Consider the following 22,551-nt stretch of genomic DNA (forward strand, 5'->3'; position numbering starts at 1 on the left):
TGGGCCTTAGATCCGGGGTCCTCCCAGAAAGGGTGGAACACAGCCTTTTCTGCACTCTGGCTGAAAGGATGGATTTGCAAACACATTGCCTCCTTGTGCAAGATGCTTCTATTTTGATTCTTGTCATTGCTGAAAAAACATCAGACTCAAAACAGTTCAGTTACTCATGGCTAGTTGGGTGACCCAGGACAAATTTAAAAAATTTTAAATTCTGGGAATTTCCTGGTGGTCCAGTGGTTAGGACTCCGTGCTTCCACTGCAGGGGGCACGGGTTCAATCCCGGGTTGGGGAACTAAGATCCCACATGCCTTGTGTGGTGCAACCAAAAAAAACTTTTTTTAATTCTGATTTCTCAGTTTAAAAACAAGGGTAGAATGTAAAAACATTCTATCTTGCAGAATAGAAATACATATAGAATATGCCCAGGGAAGCACGTGGCAAACAGTAGACAATAAATGGTAGCTACTTTTGTCACCACAGTCTAACACTGCTATAATGCCTTCTTTGGGCCTGCAACAATATTTTCTCCTCTGGATGGCAGCAGCAACTTGCTGAGATGCCTTTAGACTAACAGGAGGAAAAGAATTTTAGATCAGGAAAGGCTCAATGATTTAGTACTCAAAATTTCAGTTTGGAGATGATGAAACAGGGGTCCAGCAACAGCTAGCTAGTGACAATATTAGAACCCAAAGACTACTGTAGATTTTTTTTTTTTCTACTGTAGATTTTGTTTAAAAAGGATTTTATTCTTGGTTCGATTTGAGGGACAAAAGAAATGTTCCTGAGCATAAAATTGAGCTCTTGAAAAAGCCTACTGAAAGAATGTTTATTGCTTTTAAAATTTGTGTTAAAGGAAGTACAACCTATTTTCACCATTTTTCTTTATATTTATCAAACAATTGCAAGGTAAAGAGTTATGATCTTGAGAGGTAGAGTCTTAGATTCAACAAACATGGCATGAGCCCTGCCACTGACCTTAAGCCGAGGCTGATTACACACCCTCTCTGAATCTATTTCCTTATCTATGAAATGAAAATTGTACCTCCTTTGCAAGGACTCTCATGAGGAATAAAAATAGTATATGTAATGTACCTAGCACAGTGCCTGGAACACAGAAGGTTCTCAATACCATTATTATTAGCCAACATTTATTGATTGCTAGTCTCGTTGCTAAGGACTCGACCTGAACTATCTCATTTTATATTTACAGTAACCCTATGAGGCAGGTAATGTTATTGATCCTCATTTTTCCAGACTGTTAGATAGCTAATAAGTGGTAGAGCTAGAATTCACACTCCTGAATTCACACTTCTGACACCAGTCTGTGGGCCTAACCACTTTGGTACCCTACCTCTATTGCAAATGTTTTTATCCTTGATCAAGGAATTTAATGTATTAGGCTTTTGTGCTCAGAAATGTAGAAGTAGGAGCACATGTTAATTGAGTGCCCATCATATGCATGCACTAGGCTAGACAATTTCAAAGAAATTGTTACTATTTTAGTTACTATTTAATCACTGTCTTTATTACCTAAGAATTCATAAAGTTTTCTAGAACCCTACAGATAGAAGCTGCTTTATTTTGTAGTATAATAGTGCAGCTCTTGTTTCCCAGGATTTTTTAATTGCAGCTCTTTTTCCGGAAGGTTATCGCATTGTTATTTATGGAAGAAACATTAATGAGATGCTAGGTTGGCAGATGATACAAAAGATGTGGTACATTTGTTTAGGAACTTTTATTTTACCGAGTTAATAATGGTCAGACATTAACTTATCGAAGAAGTCAAAATACCGTTTCCATAAGCAGGCATTTTTGTGTGCAGGATACTTCTTTTTTTTAATGTTTATTTTATTTGTTCATTTATTTGGTTGCACTGGGTCTTAGTTGTGGCAGACGGGCTCCTTAGTTGCGACTCACTGGCCAGGCTACTTTTTTTTTAAGTTTGATTGGAAGGGAGTGACGGTGGGGGAATTATCAGAGAAGAGCAGCTTTGAGGAAAGGCGGTTGTAAAGATTCTGTAATATAGCTCTCATAAGTGCATAGAATCTAAAATCTTAGAATTGGAAAGAACTTAGAGATCATTTAGTCTAACTTTGGACTCATTTTACAGAAAAGAAAACCACACCTAGAGAGAGGAAATGTCTTGCCCAAGGATAGAACTCAGGTTTCTTAACTCCTGAATGATAATAAATTATTAATTATAAATAACTGTATATAACTTGTTTGGTAGGAACTTTAGGTAGCAAACTATAGAATAGTCATGTCGGTATCTTTCTTGGGCAGTTTTAGAATCCCCACTCTGTGTCTGATCCCTATAATCCAGTATAGTATGTGTATGTCACAGACTGGGTCTGGCAATGAGGAAACAGCATTCATTTTCAATCTTGGTTCTTAGCATAATTTGATATATAACACTGCAGTCGATTGTACCCTGGAAAGCTTAAAAGGATGGTATTCCAAGAATTGGTATTAGTATGAAAAACTAAGTGTTCTGCTCCTCTTTTACTTTTTCACACATGGTTCCTGGGAGCAAAATAGGGGAAATTCACTCTGGTGGAGGGGGGACACTCTGAGTGGAGGGAAGAGCATACACAAATGCCTAGAGGTTTGAGACCTCATAGGGTGTAATGGGCCCTTTGAGAGAGTCAGACCTGCTGTAGCCCATACACTTTGGACTTTAGCTTGAAGGCAATGGGGAGCTATTGAAGGATTTAGAGCAGGTTTACAGCAGCATTTAAAGCATGAATATAGTTGCTTTTAAGTAATTTTTTGTCACACCATAACATATGGCTACATGCTTATATAAATTCAGATACTAAATCTAAAGCCAGCTTCTCCTTCAACACCCCTTTTATCCCCAGTTTCCCCTCAGAGGTAACCACTACTCTGTTTGGTATGTATATGTGCATAAGAGAGATATCTAGGATTATTTTGCACATGTGTTTTAAAACAAATATTATCCTGTCAAAAAGATAAATTTGAGGAAAAGACCTTGGGTTTGGGCAATTTTGAGAACCAGCTGGCCACCTGTTTACTTTGCTCGGTGTTCACAGAGTATTTTGTGAACATTCCAGTTTGTAAAGTGAGATTCTCATCCAGGGACTGGTGCTGTGGGAACCATCTCGCAGACCCCAACCATGACAGCTGCAAACCCTCCCAGCCATATCCACCAGGTCTGCCTGCACCGTGGCCTGCCCTGGGTTAAAAGTTTGCTTCCTGCAGTTGTGCAATTACAGGACAGCTGGAATTCACGGATACTAAATGTTTCTTGTTCAGATTAGGGGATGGACAATGTGCTTGCTATGTGTTATGGACCGACTGAAGATCCAAACATGACCATGGGTTCCTTTTCTAAGGGAAACAAAACATTCATTATTTTGGGTTTGATCTTTTAATAAAAGTATACATATAACAAAACGTATCTACATAGTGAAATAGTTTTCCATTATCAACAGTCAAGTTAAAAATTATTATTACCAAACTAACAGAAAAAGGACTTCTAATACATTTGGGCACATCCATAGTTCATGTCTCTTAAGGGCTGATACTCAAGTGAGGTCTGGGAGTATGGGATATAAGGAATACAGCTTTAGGAATACAAGCGGATAGATTTCTTTATTTGCTAATTAGTTCATTCAATACACATTTAGTACTTATTATGAACCAGGTCATAATAGCTAAGGCACTGGTTAAATCACTCTGTTCACTTTGCTCTAAATTAAAGCTCCCAGCCCACTGGGGGAGACAGATAAACAATGTAATGAGTACCCATAATGGATTTTACATAAATACAACCAGTGATTTAACAGGTATTCCATTCATTAAACCTCTCCAAGTTTTTTAGAAAAAGTCCCAAAGTTAAAAATCTTCCACAGAAACATTCCCTATATAGCACCAATGTGGTGCTTATAATAGAAGACCATTTTCTGTTACTGACTCAAAATTCCAAAAAGGTGATTTGGGGGGAAAAAAGACAGATATGTTACTGTGCTCTTGGGAAATTCGTTTGGGATTTGCCCAAGTTCTAGACTGGGAACCAAGGCTCCTGAGCAGGAGGGCAGAGGTGATGACTTAGGATGCAGTTTACTTGGATTCTCCCCTGACCTTAATCCCCAAAACAGTTGCCAGGGTAAAGGCAAAGGCCTTTAGTAGGGTACAAGTTTTCCCTAACACAGATTAGGGAGAGGCATTTTCAGCAGGATCTTGTTGAAGGATCACTAAAAAACTTACAACAAGGAAATTTACATGTTAGTCAGCCTTTTCATACCTCCAAATATTTTACTGAAAAAGAGAGTCATGACCTCTGCAACATCTTAAGAAAAATGATTATAAATAGATTAATATTCTCTATTCCTTTAAGGGAAAGTGATGAAGGAGCTGGAGGCTCAGTGGGAGCTGTTCCCCGAAATCCCCAGGACCTCAGCACAAGTCTGGGAAGGGAGGTGGGGGCGTTACAGTGGAGGATTAGGGAGGGCGTCTGTAGCTGTGCCAAAGGAAAAAAATCTTGCCAAGAAAAGAGAATATACAAAGCCCTGTTCATCAAAGCCTGTAACCCAAAGGGATCCCCTCAAAGCTTTACACGGCGGAGAGAAAAGGTCGGCATCTGCTTCCTCCAAGAGGGCGCGAACTGCAGGCGGAGGCAGATCTCAAGGGTCAGGCGCCCCTTTCTTCCAGCCCCACGACCTCTCCCTAGGTGTTCACGTCACATGGGTGACCTAGAGCTGACCCAGAGGCTCCTCGGACCTCCTCCCCGCGCCCGCCGCCACCGCCAGAGCGGATGCCGACTCCGCACCCGGCAGGATGTACATAGAGCGCCGGAGTCTCACCCTGTGGTCCAACCCGCCCCGTCGCCATGGTGACCGCCGTAGTCACGCAGCTCCACCCCTTCCTCGCGGCGTGGCCCCGCCCCTCCGAACCCGGAAACGCGAGGCTCGAGCCAGCTGCGCGAAAGCTTCGGGAGGAGGGAGGGCGGTGGCCGAGGCTCGCTTGGCTGCGCTCCCCGCCCCTCGGAGGCCGGCCCTCCAGCGCTCCCCCAAGGTCCACAGCGCTTGCGGGTACTGAGCGCTCAAGCCGCCGGCCCCGACCCGGGCCCAGCAGCTTCCCAGGCCCGCACCCGTAGTGGAGGGAAGAGCCGCCTTGGGGAGGAGGGAAAGGGACCTGGGGGCGGCCACGGCAGGTGAGGGGTGGGCGAGGCCCTGGGAAGCGGGGGATGTGGGTGTGTGACGCGTTTGTGGCTGCAGGTGAGTATGGTTTGCAGTGTGCGCGGCTGCCTCTGTCGGTGTGACTTTGTGAGTGTGGCCCTGAGTGGGTCGGTTCATGTGACCATGCACGTGATTGCATGTCCCTGTGTGTGTCTGAGGTCGAGTCTGAGTTCACGGGGGTGATTGGTGTGCCTGTGCCCCTGCCTCTGTGTAGCTGTCATCAGTGGGACTGGGAGAAGGCGGAGGTCTGTGTGTGGGTCGCCTGGGGTGGGCAGTGGGGCGCTTGACCTGGGCATACAACTGTAATACCATTTGGGGGCTACAGTGCTGCAGCCCAGGAACATGTTTTTCCTGTAAACTTTTAAGAACTCTGAGCAGACTAGTTATTTTGGAGATTGCACCTCAGCCTGAAAGTGATAAATGCCTTTGTCATTGCTGAGTACGGGCCAGGTGTGAGGCTTGTGAAGGAGGCATGAGGAAAGTAGGGCTAGGCTGTCTCACTTTCCCTAGGGAGCCGTAAGTTCTGCATTTATGCTGCTTCTTTGTCTCCACCTACAGTGTTCCAGCTCCTGTTGGCATAAAGCTTCAAGAGACTGAGGGGTGATAGCATAGCTGTGTGCAAATTTCCAAAAGCTTTTATACTAAGGCAGAGTACAAGATGAGGTGTCACCGTCGAAATGTCAAGTAGTTAGCTTTTCCTCCCATGAGGTTTAGAAGATAATGGAATAAGTTTCTGAAGAAAGGAGGGGTAAATCTTCCCCTGAGGAAACCTAAAAAAAGAATAGCTCTGTACTGGTGTGGTGAGGTATGGAGGCTTGCGTTAAAAAGCCAATGGCATTGCCCAGAGACTCTCAGGTTCTAATATTTCGTTATTGCTGGTGTTAATAATAATCACAGATTGTCCATACGAAGATCGTATGATTGAGATAAAGGATAAGAAAACATCTGACTAGTTAAACTGGTTAGATGACAAACATTTGTGAAGGCAATTTCACTGACTGTAAATTGGCAGGGTCTGTTGAAACCCTGAGGGATAAGTGGGCTGTAAACTGGCTGGTTCTGCTGAAACCTTGAGGGATAAGTGCACATAATTCTTGGTGCACACTCACAACTAGCAGTTTAATTGTCGAGCAGTACAAGGGCCAGAGAGGCCCCGGTGTCCAGAGCACTCCCTGAGGAGGGGTTTCCTTAGGCAGGATTAAGGCAAAATTCCTGCAGCCCTTTTCCCAGCAACATGAACAGGTGCTTTTGTTTTTGTGAAGAATTGTGAGAGATCAAATCAGCATTGAGTTCGTGGTCCACATTTTTTCTTATTTAATACTGACCAGTTGAGTTACAGTCTCAGTGAACCTTTTTTTTTTTCCTGCCCTATGCAGAATGTTCCCCTTGTGACTTGGAAAAGTATTCCCCTGAAGTGGATGAAAGAGAGCTGGGAGAACAAACTTCCTTTTCATACCACTCACAGCTGCTTTCCCTTTGGAGCAGTTTTTTTTTTTTTTTTTTTTTTTTTTTTTCACTTAAACGTCAGTTGGTCAGATGCAACATTTGGTATCTATCTTAGCTTTCATATACTGCCAAACTAGCACAAGTGTTAAAATCACTTGCCTCTACAAAAATTTAGTCACAGTTGGGTGGAATCTCTCCATCCAGCAAGATTAGTTACAAAATATTATAATATTGGGTGGTAGTGGATAATACTGAGGATTGTGGTGAGGAACATCTTTCTACTTACTGCTGAGGGAAGAAGTGGATGACAGTGAATGTGTGTGCCTGGGAATGATGTGTGTATGTGTATTTGTATGGTAGTTTGGTTTGTAGATTGCAACTGATTCAAACTATGAATACTTTATTTTATCCAAGTTTGGTGAATCTAGAAGCATACTTTCTGGCTTTAATTAGCTAAAGTGTTTTATAAATCTGTTGAGTAGGGTTTTTTTTCTAAACAATGTTTTTGATATTTCCTCCTGTAGAATAGTGATTGTTTATAGTATTGCAATACTAGAAAATGTCTCCATTAGGCAATATGTAGATGATATAGGAATATTTCAAGTCTGTCCAGGTAGAAAATACTCTGGAATTAACTATATGGGCTAGTTGCTTTCAATTAAAAGCAGTGACCAGCTTAGAGAAAGGCTGTTAGTTCAAATGGCTTCAATTTTTTAACATGTTAATATTTGTTAAGAGAAAATGAATATGCAAAGAATGATTTTCTTTATTTCAGTATGAATAAGAACTACATCTGTGCACACTGATTTTCAGCATAAGACTGGCTGATAATTTTCTTGATATTTTAGAGTCACTTAAGATTTTAATAAACTTTTCTAAGTACCATCCTAGCCTTGAGAGGAGACCATTATTACAGTGTCAAGGTTGTAAACCTAGTTTAATATTGGATGTCTACATTTACCATCTCCTTGGGGTTCAGTTTAGTAACCCCCAAGGTTAGAGGTAGCAGTTGAGATTGCTCAGTGCCCTGTGTTCTTGAGGGAGATGATTTGGAAGGCCAAGGAGGAAGATTTGTTGGTTTTAGAATCCCCAGCTCCTGACCAGTCCAGAGAAGCCCCTCTAAAATAGCAGTTCAGAGTCAGCCCAGGAGTTAAGTCCTAGGGTCTCAAACTCATCCTAGCCCTGCTAGGAAAACCCAGGCTTGTGCTGGGGTAGAGGACATGATGCAAACAAGCATTTGAATCCTTCCAAACTGATGGGTGGAAGTTCTTCATTGGGCAATAAGAATCTGCAACAACTATAATTTTCAGGTTCCTGTTACAACACAACACAGATCCCTGAGCAAAGAGGGGTAGCCTTTAAGTTGAAGATGCCCAGCTAATGGAAAGCTCGTAGGTACCCGGGTTAAAAGGGACTCTAAGATTGCCTAGTTTGGCCTGCTTAGGATATAGTCATTTATTTAGTCAATAGATAATGCCTGCTGTGTACCAAGCACTGTTCTATGCTTTGGAGAGAGAGTGGTGAAATAGTCACAGATGAGAAAACAGCCCAAAAAGGGTCAGTGACTTTTCCAACGTCACAGAGCTATAAAAGCTGGAAATCACTAATCTCACAACAGAAGACCACACATTTTTTCTAAAGGCACATGTTTTGTTTTGTTGCTAGTTATTGTGCCTTCAGGTCTATTCTGGCATCTTATCATGGATCTTTCAGAGTACATTATATCACTTTTAACCACATCCATATGAACAGCAAGTTTTCCTGTATTTTGCATTAAAAACTATGTGTGAGTTTCTGAAGCTATGTTCCCCTAGAGTGAGATTTATGGCATTTTATGAATTTATGAGGAAGCAGGCTTACATTAACTCCTTTTTCTAGTGTGGACTGTTCTCTAGAATTCTATCAGACAGGAATATCTTTATTAACATAGATTCTTAAGATTTTGTCAAAAGATAGGTTATGCTACTGCATTTGGAATCATTTAACTAGGACAGACAGTCAGGTGTCAGAAAAGGCTGTCCTGCGTCTGGTCCTGGTTTTGCAATAGCCATGGGATCTTGGGTAAGTTATTAAAATTTTCTAGACCAGATTCTTCTTCTGGAGGAACTAAGAGGGTTGGACTAATTCTCTCTCGGGGCCCTTCCTGCTCCATGATTATAGGTTTTCACCAAATTGTCTTCTGTAGTTTAAGTATATGCCGACAAGGTGAAATAGCCCATTTCCTCAGTTTTATCCTTTAAAGTATTGTTGGTACAGCTAGACCAGACTCTACATTTAGTGCTGATATAAACATGAATTCTTGACATGAAACATCACATGCTTTTATTTCAGGATTAACCTCCATTTCAGCTAATCATGGGAGAGATTAAAGTCTCCCCTGATTATAACTGGTTTAGAAGTACAGTCCCCCTTAAAAAGGTATGTATGGTTTTACTACACCTCTTATTTGCAAAATCTTGTAATTGTTTTTATGTGTGATTTAGATGTTATGTCTTAGTAGTGTTTGAGAGTAAAGGTTATTGCCAAGTATTGTGGCTGGGTTGCAGAGCCTAAAGGTCACCCCTTCCCTGTCAAGTACAATCAACTTTTGAGACTCATTCAAGAGTAAAAGTGAGAATAATTGTACTCATTATTTTATAATTGTTTTTACATATTCAAGCAAGCAGGAATATGTGTACTCTGTATAGTTTAGTAGAAAGCTTACAGCAACTGCAACTGTACAGTAAGTGCAGTTAGATTCTATTAGAAAGCATTTTCCTGTTCCTCAGATTTAAGATTTACAGTGAGTCACATTATATATCCTCTGTTTGCCATGATATATATACTCATTCTGCCATAGTCATCTTTTGGAAACTTTATATGCCTGGGATGTCTAAAAATGCTAAACACTTATATTGAAGCTTGTTGACTCTGAGTCCCAATTTAATCCCAAATGTTTGGGGATCACACTAGACAAAAGTTGTGTCAGAATAAAATCTTTGCTGATCCCCTTGCAGAAATATTAGAGTACTATGATCTGAAGAACATCTATGTCTCTGTTGTAATTAATTTGTCAGGATAGATAGCTGTGGAAGTATCATGCAAGTTTGAATTGGTAACAGAATTACTCTTCATATAGAAATTTGAGATACAGTCTCCAAGTATAGACAGAATACCTGCTATATACCTGGCACTGTTGTAGGAAGTCCCCAAATATCTTATTTAATTCTTTCAACAGTTTAACAAAGTGGATAGTGGTGTGCCCACTTAGCAGATGGGAAAACTGAGGTTCATGGAGGCTAACATGCTAAAGTCACACAGTCTAGTCGAGTTTGAATTAAAATCAAATTAGTCTGGCTTCAAAGCCAGAACTGGGCTTCCCTGGTGGCACAGCGGTTAAGAATCCGCCTGCCAATGCAGGGGACACAGGTTCGATCCCTGGTCCAGGAAGATCCCACATGCCGCTGAGCAACTAAGTCTGTGTGCCACAACTACTGAGCCTGCATGCCACAACTACTGAGGCCCGTGCGCCTAGAGCCCATGCTCCGCAACAAGAGAAGCCGCGGCAATGAGAAGCCCGCGCACCACAACAAAGAGTAGCCCCCGCTCTCCGCAACTAGAGAAAGCCCACACTCAGCAACAAAGACCCAACGCAGCCAAAAATTAACTTTTTTAAAAAAAGAAAAAGTTCCTTTAAAAAAAAAAAAAAAGCCAGAACTAATTGGCAGCTTACCAAAGGGAACCCACCTTTCTTCTTGCTACCCCAGGAACTGCCCATGCTAGGAGAATTGCCCCCAGAGTCCCTCTGCCTTGTCCCATCCCCTCAAGTAATTCATATGAGCTCCTCTTGATGGGACTCGCTCAGCAAGCTGATCACCAGACCCAAAACAACACAAACTTATCTAAATATTCTTCGAAGTAGTAGTTTCATTGATGTAATTTTCTGCTTTGGTCAGTTTGGTCCACAAGTCATGAAAAGTTTGCTTGAAATTTCGTAGTGCTAGATTTTCATTTCAGAGATCTGAATATCTTATATGAATTTTATTACTATAAGGTTGGAATTTACTGTATGCACTGTCAGAGGTTACTGAGGTTTTTTTTACTACAGTCATAGCAAAAAGAAACAGGAAAAGCAAAAATGTGAGTGGCAAATACAAAGGGCAAAAACATAATCATGAGGTATATTGTCACCCGGGGGAGTCCAGAAGGTGTTGGTTAGGGCCCTATGGACTTTGCCCTGTTTGTCTGCTCCCAGTGATGCCAGTGACCCTGGTTAGTGTGCCGCCACCCACATTGACACCATGGGCCCCACAGCACTGCCAGCTAGGAGCTCTCAGAAAATAGAACCTTGAACTTTTTAATGTAAAAAGGATAAGTGTTGATTTGCATTGGCAAAAGTTCAAGCAGTTAATGTACTTTTCCAAATACCAAAAAGTAAGCCAAAGAGAACAAAAATTAAACTATCATGCAGTGCATACTGTAGCTAACACTCTTGACACTGTTGAACACTCAATATCTGCCAAACTCTGTGCTAAACACCTGATTTGTCTCAGCTCATGGAATGCTCACCTGTTTCCCTTGTTGGGTCAAGAACCACTAAATCAGGAAGGTTTCTGATGACCTTCCTCCTTCTTACCCCCTTTTCCCCAAAAAGCCAGTTTTTCCCTGAGGCCATTCCCCACACTGACTGAATGGTTTGAAACATTCTCTGGGGACAGAGATGCCTATTCCTGCCTCGTCCCTCCTCTCTAGCAGAGGTCTCCCCCTCAGAGGCTTGGTCTAGATCAGGCTCCTGAAGCATCTCTTGAGAGGTCCCATCTCTACCCAGCTTCTCCCCGGAGCCTGGAGTCTTTTCTTCCCCTCACCTCCCCTGGTCACACACTGACCCTGCTGATCCCAGCCCGCCCTCTGGGCCAGCACCCGAGAATGACTCTGCAAATTGTCCTCATCCTATGTGCACACACGCACGCGCACATGCCTGTGTACGCGCACACACACACACAGGCAGAACTATGAGGAAGAAATAAGATGCCATGTACAGAGTTTACTGTTTAATGGTAAACAAAATAAACTTCATATAATCACGGCTGGGGAGGAAAATTCAAAACTGATAGAAAAAACAGCTCTTGGGAGAAGTATAAAGCAGTTCCGTGGACTATGTCAGCACTGAAGAAGGAAAAGGAGACAAAGCCGTTTTTTATATGTGCTAGTCTGGTGTGATCCCCGCATTAGCTTGTAACAACCAAGGCAGTGGTATTAAAATTGTCAGTGAAATTATAGTGCTGAAATAACTATATAAAACCCAATCCATGAGGTTTTTCATTTTTTTTCTTATAATTTTCCCTCCAGATTATTGTGGATGATGACGACAGTAAGATCTGGTCGCTCTACGATGCCGGCCCCAGAAATATCAGGTGTCCTCTCATATTTCTCCCTCCCGTCAGCGGAACTGCTGATGTATTTTTCCGGCAGATTTTGGCTTTGACTGGATGGGGTTACCGGGTTATAGCTGTAAGTATTATTGATTCAGGATTAAAATTCAAGTCCACATTTTCTGGTTTTGTGTGTGTGTGTGTGTGTGTGTGTGTGCGTGTGTGCGTGCATGTGTGCATGTGTGCTTCTGTTTCTGATTAACTGTAGTAATAGGCATGTTTTTTATTGAGGTAAGATACTGTTTTCCTTTGTTAAAATGTGAAAGGGAGTTTTTTGAAGGAAGGTGGTGTGGTTCACCAGCGTACAGAGGCTCAGAGGGGACAAACCTCTATTGGAAGCCTTCTCTACCCTCAGCTTGAACGTGCATTTTCTGAATAAGTCTGACCAGCAGGAAGCATTGTCCTTGTTTATAGATAAGGAGACTGAGGTCCGGACCGTTTTAGTGATCACCGAGGGTCACACAGCCAGTAGGCCATGGAGGGAGAGCCCAGCTCAGTCTTCTGACCCCATTTACCCTCCCCTTTTATTACATCACTGCTTCGGGGGCAGCAGACGGATCAGCTGACATCCGGGGGACTGAAAGCTTGCTTTAATGTGAGTCTTTGACAGGTGAGGTGAGGCTCATTAATTAGCTCATAGCCTTTGCATTTGGTTAAGTTTTTTGTTTCTAATCGTTATCACTGAGTTCGGTCCAAATCTAGTTTCACATTGATCATTCTCTAAGCTTCCTCTCTGGGAGGTGGGCGTAGGTGGGAAGGCACTGTTTGTTTTTTTGTTTTTGTTTTGGCCACACGGCGTGGCAGCGGGATCTTAGTTTCCCAACCAGGGATTGAACCCATGCCCCATGCAGTAGAAGCACAGAGTCCTAACCACTGGACTGCCAGGGAATTCCCAGGAAGGCACTGTTGCTCACAGTGGAGTGTTTGGTGTACCTCGATCGGGTCAGGACAATGGAAGTTGGTTTCCTAACTTCCCCTGGAAAGAGAGGCTCTGGCTTTGGAGCCAGCAATTGTTTCTGGGACCTGGAATGTTAACATGTAAACAGTACTCCCCTTGGGAGTACTGCCGTTAGTATACATTTTATTTACTGCCTAGAAGAGAGAAAACGTGGACCAGATCTCTTCTCTTGGATGATAACTGAAAATTCCAATGGGGTTACCACTAACTGGGGTCATACAAGACAAATCCAATTCCTCTTCATCCAGACAGCCCTTCTCTTTCTTGAAAAAACTAGTTATTATCGGCGGCCTACTGCCTTCCGCCCCCAGGTCTTTTCTTCTGCAGCTAAATTTCTCCAGATTCTTTAACCATTCCTCGTACGGTGTGTTTGAATCCCTGCAACATAATCCTCCCTTGTTCTGGGTGTTCAGTAATCCCTCTCAGTGGACAGCATTGCAGGAGAGCAGAGTGGTAACCGCCCTCATCCCAGTCCACTGCAGCCTAAGTCGTGACACTTTCTGTCCTTGTGGTCACTGTTGATTAGCCAGGGAGGGGGAACCTGAGCAGCTCCCAGGTGTCTCTCTCACTTTAGAGTGCTGTCCAAAGCGAACAGTGTGGTTATCACTCCAAACTGACAGAGCACATAGCCTTGCCTTCTGGCTGGATATTTCTTCTTGCTTCCTGATGCAGGCTTTCGCTATTTCTTAGCTAGATAATGAATCAAGAAAAAGGCCAGCAATGTCTTCAAAATTACTTTATCCTTCTTAAGATTTGATCAGAATGCCCAACCCCAGGAGGTTCTGAAATTTACTAGGTATTTGTTAAATACCTAGCAGTTAAAATGCATGGATCCTCTTTTCATTTACATATTTATTGAGATAATTATAGATTCACATGCAGTAAGAAATAATAGAGAGATATCCCTTATATACTTTGCCCAGTTTCTCCCAATAGTAACATTTTATAAAACTGTAGTAGGATATCACAACCAAGATATTGATGTTAATGTAATCCACCAGCCTTGTTCAGATTTCCCAGTTTTACTCGTACTCAGTTGTGTGTGTGTGTATCAAGTCATATACAGTTTTATCACCTGTCTAGGGCACAGATTTTTTTAATTTAATTTTTATTTTATATTTATATTTATATTTATATTATTTTATATTATAGTCGATTTACAATGTTGTGTTAGTTTCAGGTGTACAACAAAGTGATTCAGTTATACATATACATATATCCATTCTTCTTCAGATTGTTTTCCCATATAGGTTATTAGAGAATATTGAGTAGAGTTTCCTGAGCTATACAGTAGGTTCTTATTGATTATCTATTTTATATATAGTAACACTACTATATATATATATATATATATATATATATATATATATATATATATATATATATAAATCCCAAACTTCTAATTCATCCCTCTCCCACCATTCCCCTTTGGTAACGATAAGTTTGTTTTCAAAGTCTGTGAGTCTGTTTCTGTTTTGTAAATAAGTTCATTTGTATCATTTTTTTAAATTCCACATATAAGTGTAATCCTGTGATATTTGTCTTTCTCTGTCTGACTTACTTCACTTAGTATGATAATCCCTAGGTCCATCCATGATGCTGCAAATGGCGTTATTTCATTCGTTTTTATGGCTGAGTAGTATTCCATTGTATATATGTACCACATCTTCTTTATCCATTCCTCTCGATGGACATTTAGGTTGCTTCCATGTCTTGGCTGTTGTAAATAGTGTTGCACTGAACATTGGAGTGCATGTATCTTTTCGAATTATGATTTTTTCTGGATATATGCCCAGGAGTGAGATTGCTGGATCAAGTGGTAGTTCTTAGTTTTTTAAGGAACCTCCATAGTGTTCTCCACAGTGGTTGTGCCAATTTACATTCCCACCAACAGTGTAGGAGGGTTCTCTTTTCTCCACACCCTCTTTAGCATTTATTGTTTGTAGACTTTTTGATGATGGCCATTCTGACTTATGTGAGGTGATACCTCATTGTAGTTTTGATTTGCATTTCTCTAATAATTAGCAGTGCTGAGCATCTTTTCATGTGCTTTTTGGCCATCTGTATGTCTTCTTTGGAGAAATGTCTATTCAGGTTTTCTGCCTATTTTTCAATCAGGCTGTTTGTTTTTTAATATTGAGCTGCATGAGCTGTTTGCATATTTTGGAGATTAATCCCTTGTCAGTTGCTTCGTTTGCAAATATTTTCTCCCATTCTGTGGGTTGTCTTTTCATTTTGTTTATGGTTTCCTTTGCTGTGCAAAAGCTTTTAAGTTTAATTAGGTCCCATTTGTTTATTTTTATTTTTATTTTCTTTACTCTAGATGGTGGATCCAAAAAGATACTGCTGTGATTTATGTCAGAGTGTTCTGCCTATGTTTTCCTCTGAGAGTTTTACAGTATCCAGTCTTCATTTAGGTCTTTAATCTATTTTGAGTTTATTTTTGTGTATGGTGTTAGAGAATGTTCTAGTTTCATTCTTTTACATGTAGCTGTCCAGTTTTCCCAGCGCCATTTCTCCATTGTATATTCTTGTCTCCTTTGTCATAGATTAATTGACCATAGGCACATGGGTTTATTTCTGGGCTTTCTATCCTGTTCCACTGATCTATATTTCTGTTTTTGTGCCAGCACCATACTGTTTTGATTACTGTAGCTTTGTAATATAGTCTGAAATCAGGGAGCCTGATTCCTCCAGCTCCATTTTTCTTTCTCAGGATTGCTTTGGCTATTTGGGTCTTTTGTGTTTCCATGCAAATTTTTAAATTTTTTTGTTCTAGTTCTGTGAAATATGCCATTGGTAATTTAATAGGGATTGCATTGAATCTGTAGATTGCCTTGAGTAGTATAGTCATTTTGACAATATTGATTCTTCTAATCCAAGAACAGAGTCTATCTTTCAATTTGTTTGTGTCATCTTCAATTTCTTTCATCAGCGTCTTATAGTTTTCAGAGTATAGGTCTTTTGCCTCCTTAGGCAGGTTTATTCCTAGATATTTTATTCTTTTTGATGCATTGGTAAATGGGATTGTTTCTTTAATTTCTCTTTCTGATCTTTCATTGTTAATGTATAGAAATGCAACAGATTTCTGTGTATTAATTTGGTATCCTGCAACTTTACCGAATTCATTGATGAGCTCTAGTAGTTTTATGGTAGCATCTTTAGGATTTTCTGTGTATAGTATCGCGTCATCTGCAAACAGTGACAGTTTTACTTCTTTTCCAATTTGGATTCCTTTTATTTCTTTTACTTCTCTAATTCCCATGGCTAGGAATTCCAAAACTATGTTGAGTAAAAGTGGCAAGAGTGGACATCCTCGTCTTGTTCCTGATCCTAGAGAAAATGCTTTCAGCTTTTCACCGTTGAGTATGATGTTAGCTCTGGGTTTGTCATATATGGCCTTTATTATGTTGAGGTAGGTTCCCTCTATGCCTACTTTCTGGAGAGTTTTTATAATAAATGGGTGTTGAGTTTTGTCAAGAGCTTTTTCTGCATCTATTAGATGATCACATGGCTTTTATTCTTCAGTTTGTTAATGTGATGTATCACATTGATTGATTTGTGGATATTGAAAAAGGCTTGCATCCCACTTGATCATGGTGTATTATCCTTTTAATGTATTGTTGGATTCAGTTTGCTATTATTTTTTTTGAGGATTTTTGCATCTATGTTCATCAGTGATATTGGTTTCTTTCTATTTTTGTGGTATCTTTGTCTGGTTTTGGTATCAGGGTGATGGTGGCCTCATAGAATGAGTTTGGGAGTGTTCCTTCCTCTGCAGTTTTTTGGAATAGTTTCAGAAGGATAGGTGTTAACTCTTGTCTAAATGCTTGATAGAATTCGCCTGTGAAGCCATCTGGTCCTGGACTTTTGTTTGTTGGAAGTTTTTTAATCACAGTTTCAAATTCAGTACTTGTGATAGGTCTGTTCATATTTTCTATTTCTTCCTGGTTCAGTCTTGGAAGATTGTACCTTTCTAAGAATTTGTCCACTTCTTCTAGATTGTCCATTTTATTGGCATACAGTTGCTTGTAGTAGTCTCTTATTATCCTTAGTATTTCTGTGGTGTCCATTGTAACTTCTTCTTTTTTATTTCTAATTTTATTGATTTGAGCCCTCTCCCATTTTTCTTTTTTTTTTTTTTTAAATTTATTTATTTTATTTTTATTTTTGGCTGTGTTGGGTCTTTGTTGCTGCACGCGGGCTTTCTCTAGTTGCGGCGAGCGGGGGCTACTCTTCGTTGCGGTGCATGGGCTTCCCATTGCAGTGGCTTCTCTTGTTGCGGAGCACAGGCTCTAGGTGTATGGGCTTCAGTAGTTGCGGCACACAGGCTCAGTAGTTGTGGCTCACAGGCTCTAGAGCACAGGCTCAGTAATTGTGGCGCACGGGCTTAGTTGCTCCTCAGCATGTGGGATCTTCCCGGACCAGGGCTCGAACCCGTATCCCCTGCATTGGCAGGCAGATTCTTAACCACTGCACCACCAGGGAAGCCCTCCCTTTTTTTCTTGATGAGTCTGGCTAAAGGTTTATCAATTTTTTTTTAAACATCTTTATTGAAGTATAATTGCCTTACAATGGTGTATTAGCTTCTGCTTTATAACAAAGTGAACCAGTTATACATATACAATATGTTCCCATTTCTCTTCCCTCTTGCATCTCCCTCCCTCCCACCCTCCCCATCCCACCCCTCTAGGTGGTGACAAAGCACCGAGCTGATCTCCCTGTGCTATGTGGCTGCTTCCCACTAGTTATCTATTTTACATTTGGTAGTGTATATATGTCCATGACACTCTCTTACCCTGTCACATCTCACCCTACCCCCTCCCCAAATCCTCAAGTCCATTCTCTAGTAGGTCTGTGTCTTTATTCCCGTCTTGCCACTAGGTTCTTCATGGCCTTTTTTTTTTTTCTCCTTAGATTCCGTATATATGTGTTAGCATACTGTATTTGTTTTTCTCTTTCTGACTTACTTCACTCTGTATGACAGACTCTAACTCCATCCACCTCCTTACAAATACCTCCATTTCATTTCTTTTTATGGCTGAGTAATATTCCATTGTATATATGTGCCACATCTTCTTTATCCATTCATCTGTCGATGGACATTTACGTTGCTTCCATGTCCTGGCTATTGTAAATAGAGCTGCAATGAACATTTTGGTACATGACTCTTTTTGAACTATGGTTTTCTCAGGGTATATGCCCAGTAGTGGGATTGCTGGGTCGTATGGTAGTTCTATTTGTAGTTTTTTAAGGAACCTCCATACTGTTCTCCATAGTGGCTGTATCAATTTACATTCCCACCAACAGTGCAAGAGTGTTCCCTTTTCTCCACACCCTCTCCAGCATTTATTGTTTCTGGATTTTTTGATGATGGCCATTCTGACTGGTGTGAGATGATATCTCATTGTAGTTTTGATTTGCATTTCTCTAATGATTAAGGATGTTGAGCATTCTTTCATGTGTCTGTTGGCAATCTGTATATCTTCTTTGGAGAAATGTCTATTTAGGTCTTCTGCCCATTTTTGGATTGGGTTGTTCGTTTTTTTGTTATTGAGCTGCATGAGCTGCTTGTAAATCTTGGAGATTAATCCTTTGTCAGTTGCTTCATTTGCAAATATTTTCTCCCATTCTGATGGTTGTCTTTTGGTCTTGTTTATGGTTTCCTTTGCTGTGCAAAAGCTTTTAAGTTTCATTAGGTCCCATTTGTTTATTTGTGTTCTTATTTCCATTTCTCTGGGAGCTGGGTCAAAAAGAATCTTGCTGTGATGTATGTCATAGAGTGTTCTGCCTATGTTCTCCTCTAAGAGTTTGATAGTGTCTGCCCTTACACTTAGGTCTTTAATCCATTTTGAGTTTATTTTTGTGCATGGTGTCAGGGAGTGTTCTAATTTCATACTTTTACATGTATCTGTCCAATTTTCCCAGCACCACTTATTGAAGAGGCTGTCTTTTCTCCACTGTATATGCTTGCCTCCTTTATCAAAGATAAGGTGACCATATGTGTGTGGGTTTATCTCTGGGCTTTCTATCCTGTTCCATTGATCTATATTTCTCTTTTTGTGCCAGTACCAAACTGTCTTGATTACTGAAGCTTTGTAATATAGTCTGAAGTCAGGGAGCCTGATTCCCCCAGCTCCATTTTTCATTCTCAAGATTGCTTTGGCTATTCGGGGTCTTTTGTGTTTCCATACAAATTGTGAAATTTTTTGTTCTAGTTCTGTGAAAAATGCCAGTGGTAGTTTGATAGGGATTGCATTGAATCTTAGATTGCTTTGGGTAGTAGAGTCATTTTCACAATGTTGATTCTTCCAATCCAGGAACATGGTATATCTCTCCATCTATTTGTATCATCTTTAATTTCTTTCATCAGTGTCTTATAATTTTCTGCATACAGGTCTTTTGTCTTCTTAGGTAGGTTTGTTCCTAGATATTTTATTCTTTTTGTTGCAATGGTAAACGGGAGTGTCTTCTTAATTTCACTTTCAGATTTTTCGTCATTAGTGTATAGAAATGCAAGAGATTTCTGTGCATTAATTTTGTATCCTGCTACTTTACCAAATTCATTGATTAGCTCTAGGAGTTTTCTGGTAGCATCTTTAGGATTCTCTATGTATAATATCATGTCATCTGCAAATAGTGACAGCTTTACTTCTTCTTTTCCGTTTTGGATTCCTTTTATTTCTTTGTCTTCTCTGATTGCTGTGGCTAACACTTCCAAAACTGTGTTGAATAATAGTGGTGAGAGTGGGCAACCTTGTCTTGTTCCTGATCTTAGTGGAAATGGTTTCAGTGTTTCACCATTGAGGACAATGTTGGCTGTCGGTTTGTCATATATGGCCTTTATTATGTTGAGGAAAGTTCCCTCTATGCCTACTTTCTGCAGGGCTTTTATCATAAATGGGTGTTGAATTTTGTCGAAAGCTTTCTCTGCATCTATTGAGATGATCATATGGTTTTTCTCCTTCAATTCGTTAATATGGTGTATCACATTGATTGATTTGCGTATATTGAAGAATCCTTGCATTCCTGGGATAAACCCCACTTGATCATGGTGTATGATCCTTTTAATGTGCTGTTGGATTCTGTTTGCTACTATTTTGTTGAGGATTTTTGCATCTATGTTCATCAGTGATAGTGGCCTGTAGTTTTCTTTCTTTGTGACATCTTTGTCTGGTTTTGGTATCAGGGTGATGGTGGCCTCATAGAATGAGTTGGGGAGTGTTCCTCCCTCTGCAATATTTTGGAAGAGTTTGAGAAGGATAGGTGTTAGCTCTTCTCTAAATGTTTGATAGAATTCGCCTGTGAAGCCATCTGGTCCTGGGCTTTTGTTTGTTGGAAGGTTTTTAATCACAGTTTCAATTTCAGTGCTTGTGATTGGTCTGTTCATATTTTCTATTTCTTCCTGGTTCAGTCTCGACAGTTTGTGCATTTCTAAGAATCTGTCCATTTCTTCCAGGTTGTCCATTTTATTGGCGTAGAGTTGCTTGTAGTAATCTCTCATGATCGTTTGTATTTCTGCAGTGTCAGTGGTTACTTCTCCTTTTTCATTTCTAATTCTATTGATTTGAGTCTTCTCCCTTTTTCTCTCGATGAGTCTGGCTAATGGTTTATCAATTTAGTTTATCTTCTCAAAGAACCAGCTTTTAGTTTCATTGATTTCTGCTATTGTTTCCTTCATTTATTTTTCATTTATTTCTGACCTAATCTTTATGATTTCTTTCCTTCTGCTGGCTTTGGGGTTTTTTTGTTCTTCTTTCTCTAATTGCTTTAGGTGCAAGGTTAGGTTGTTTATTCAAGATATTTCCTGTTTCTTGAGGTAGGCTTGTATTGCTATAAACTTCCCTCTTAGCACTGCTTTTGCTGCGTCCCATAGGCTTTGGGTCGTCGTATCTCCATTGTCATTTGTTTCTAGGTATTTTTTGATTTCCCCTTTGATTTCTTCAATGATCACTTCGTTATTAAGTAGTGTATTGTGTAGCCTCCATGTGTTTGTATTTTTTACAGATCTTTTCCTGTAATTGATATCTAGTCTCATAGCGTTGTGGTCGGAAAAGATACTTGATACGATTTCAATTTTCTTAAATTTACCAAGGCTTGATTTGTGACCCAAGATATGATCTATCCTGGAGAATGTTCCATGAGCACTTGAGAAAAATGTGTATTCTGTTGTTTCTGGGTGGAATGTCCTATAAATATCAATTAAGTCCATCTTGTTTAATGTATCATTTAAAGCTTGTGTTTCCTTATTTATTTTCATTTTGGATGATCTGTCCATTGGTGAAAGTGGGGTGTTAAAGTCCCCTACTATGATTGTGTTGCTGTCGATTTCCCCTTTTATGGCTGTTAGTATTTGCCTTATGTATTGAGGTGCTCCTATGTTGGGTGCATAAATATTTACAATTGTTATACCTTCCTCTTGGATCGATCCCTTGATCATTATATAGTGTCCTTCTTTGTCTCTTGTAATAGTCTTTATTTTAAAGTCTATTTTGTCTGATATGAGAATTGCTACTCCAGCTTTCTTTTGATTTCTATTTGCATGGAATATCTTTTTCCATCCCCTCACTTTCAGCCTGTATGTGTCTCTAGGTCTGAAGTGTGTCTCTTGTAGACAGCATATATATGGGTCTTGTTTTTGTATCCATTCAGCCAGTCTGTGTCTTTTGGTGGGAGCATTTAATCCATTTACATTCAAGGTAATTATCGATATGTATGTTCCTATTCCCATTTTCTTAAATGTTTTGGGTTTGTTATTGCAGGTGTTTTCCTTCTCTTGTGTTTCTTGCCTAGAGAAGTTCCTTTAGTATTTGTTGTAAAGCTGGTTTGGTGGTGCTGAACTCTCTCAGCTTTTGCTTGTCTGTAAAGGTTTTAATTTCTCCATCGAATCTGAATGAGATCCTTGCTGGGTAGAGTAATCTTGGTTGTACGTTTTTCTCCTTCATCACTTTAAGTATATCCTGCCACTCCCTTCTGGCTTGCAGAGTTTCTGCTGAAAGATCAGATGTTAACCTTATGGGGATTCCCTTGTGTGTTATTTGTTGTTTTTCCCTTGCTGCCTTTAATATGTTTTCCTTATATTTAATTTTTGACAGTTTGATTAATATGTGTCTTGGTGTGTTTCTCCTTGGGTTTATCCTGTATGGGACTCTCTGTGCTTCCAGGACTTGATTAACTATTTCCTTTCCCATATTAGGGAAGTTTTCAACTATAATCTCTTCAAATATTTTCTCAGTCCCTTTCTTTTTCTCTTCTTCTTCTGGGACCCCTATAATTCGAATGTTGGTGCGTTTAATGTTGTCCCAGAGGTCTCTGAGACTGTCCTCAGTTCTTTTCATTCTTTTTTCTTTATCCTGCTCTGCAGTAGTTATTTCCACCATTTTATCTTCCAGGTCACTTATCCGTTCTTCTGCCTCAGTTGTTCTGCTATTGATCCCATCTAGAGTATTTTTAATTTCATTTATTGTGTTTTTCATCGTTGCTTGGTTCCTCTTTAGTTCTTCTACGTCCTTGTTAAATGTTTCTTGCATTTTGT

General features: G+C 40.2%; 1 protein-coding gene across 5 annotated transcripts in view; it reads left to right on the plus strand.

Moving 5' to 3' along the window:
- The window catches only part of SPG21 (SPG21 abhydrolase domain containing, maspardin), a 39,801-nt gene that overhangs the window by 1,308 nt on the left and 15,942 nt on the right, over window positions 1-22,551 (plus strand). Inside the window, exons 1-3 of one of the 5 annotated variants that reach the window (XM_007166001.3) lie at window positions 4,918-5,240; window positions 8,979-9,065; window positions 11,976-12,137. In XM_007166001.3, the coding sequence (XP_007166063.1) occupies window positions 9,003-9,065; window positions 11,976-12,137 (225 nt within the window). In that variant the 5' untranslated portion in view covers window positions 4,918-5,240; window positions 8,979-9,002. Of the gene's footprint in view, window positions 1-4,917; window positions 5,241-5,271; window positions 5,447-8,978; window positions 9,066-11,975; window positions 12,138-22,551 lie in introns of those variants that run through there. The other 4 variants (XM_007166000.2, XM_007166003.2, XM_007166002.3 and 1 more) reach the window with 4 other exon arrangements.

The sequence above is a fragment of the Balaenoptera acutorostrata genome, chromosome 3, assembly GCF_949987535.1.
Source record: "Balaenoptera acutorostrata chromosome 3, mBalAcu1.1, whole genome shotgun sequence".
Lineage (NCBI taxonomy): Eukaryota > Metazoa > Chordata > Mammalia > Artiodactyla > Balaenopteridae > Balaenoptera > Balaenoptera acutorostrata.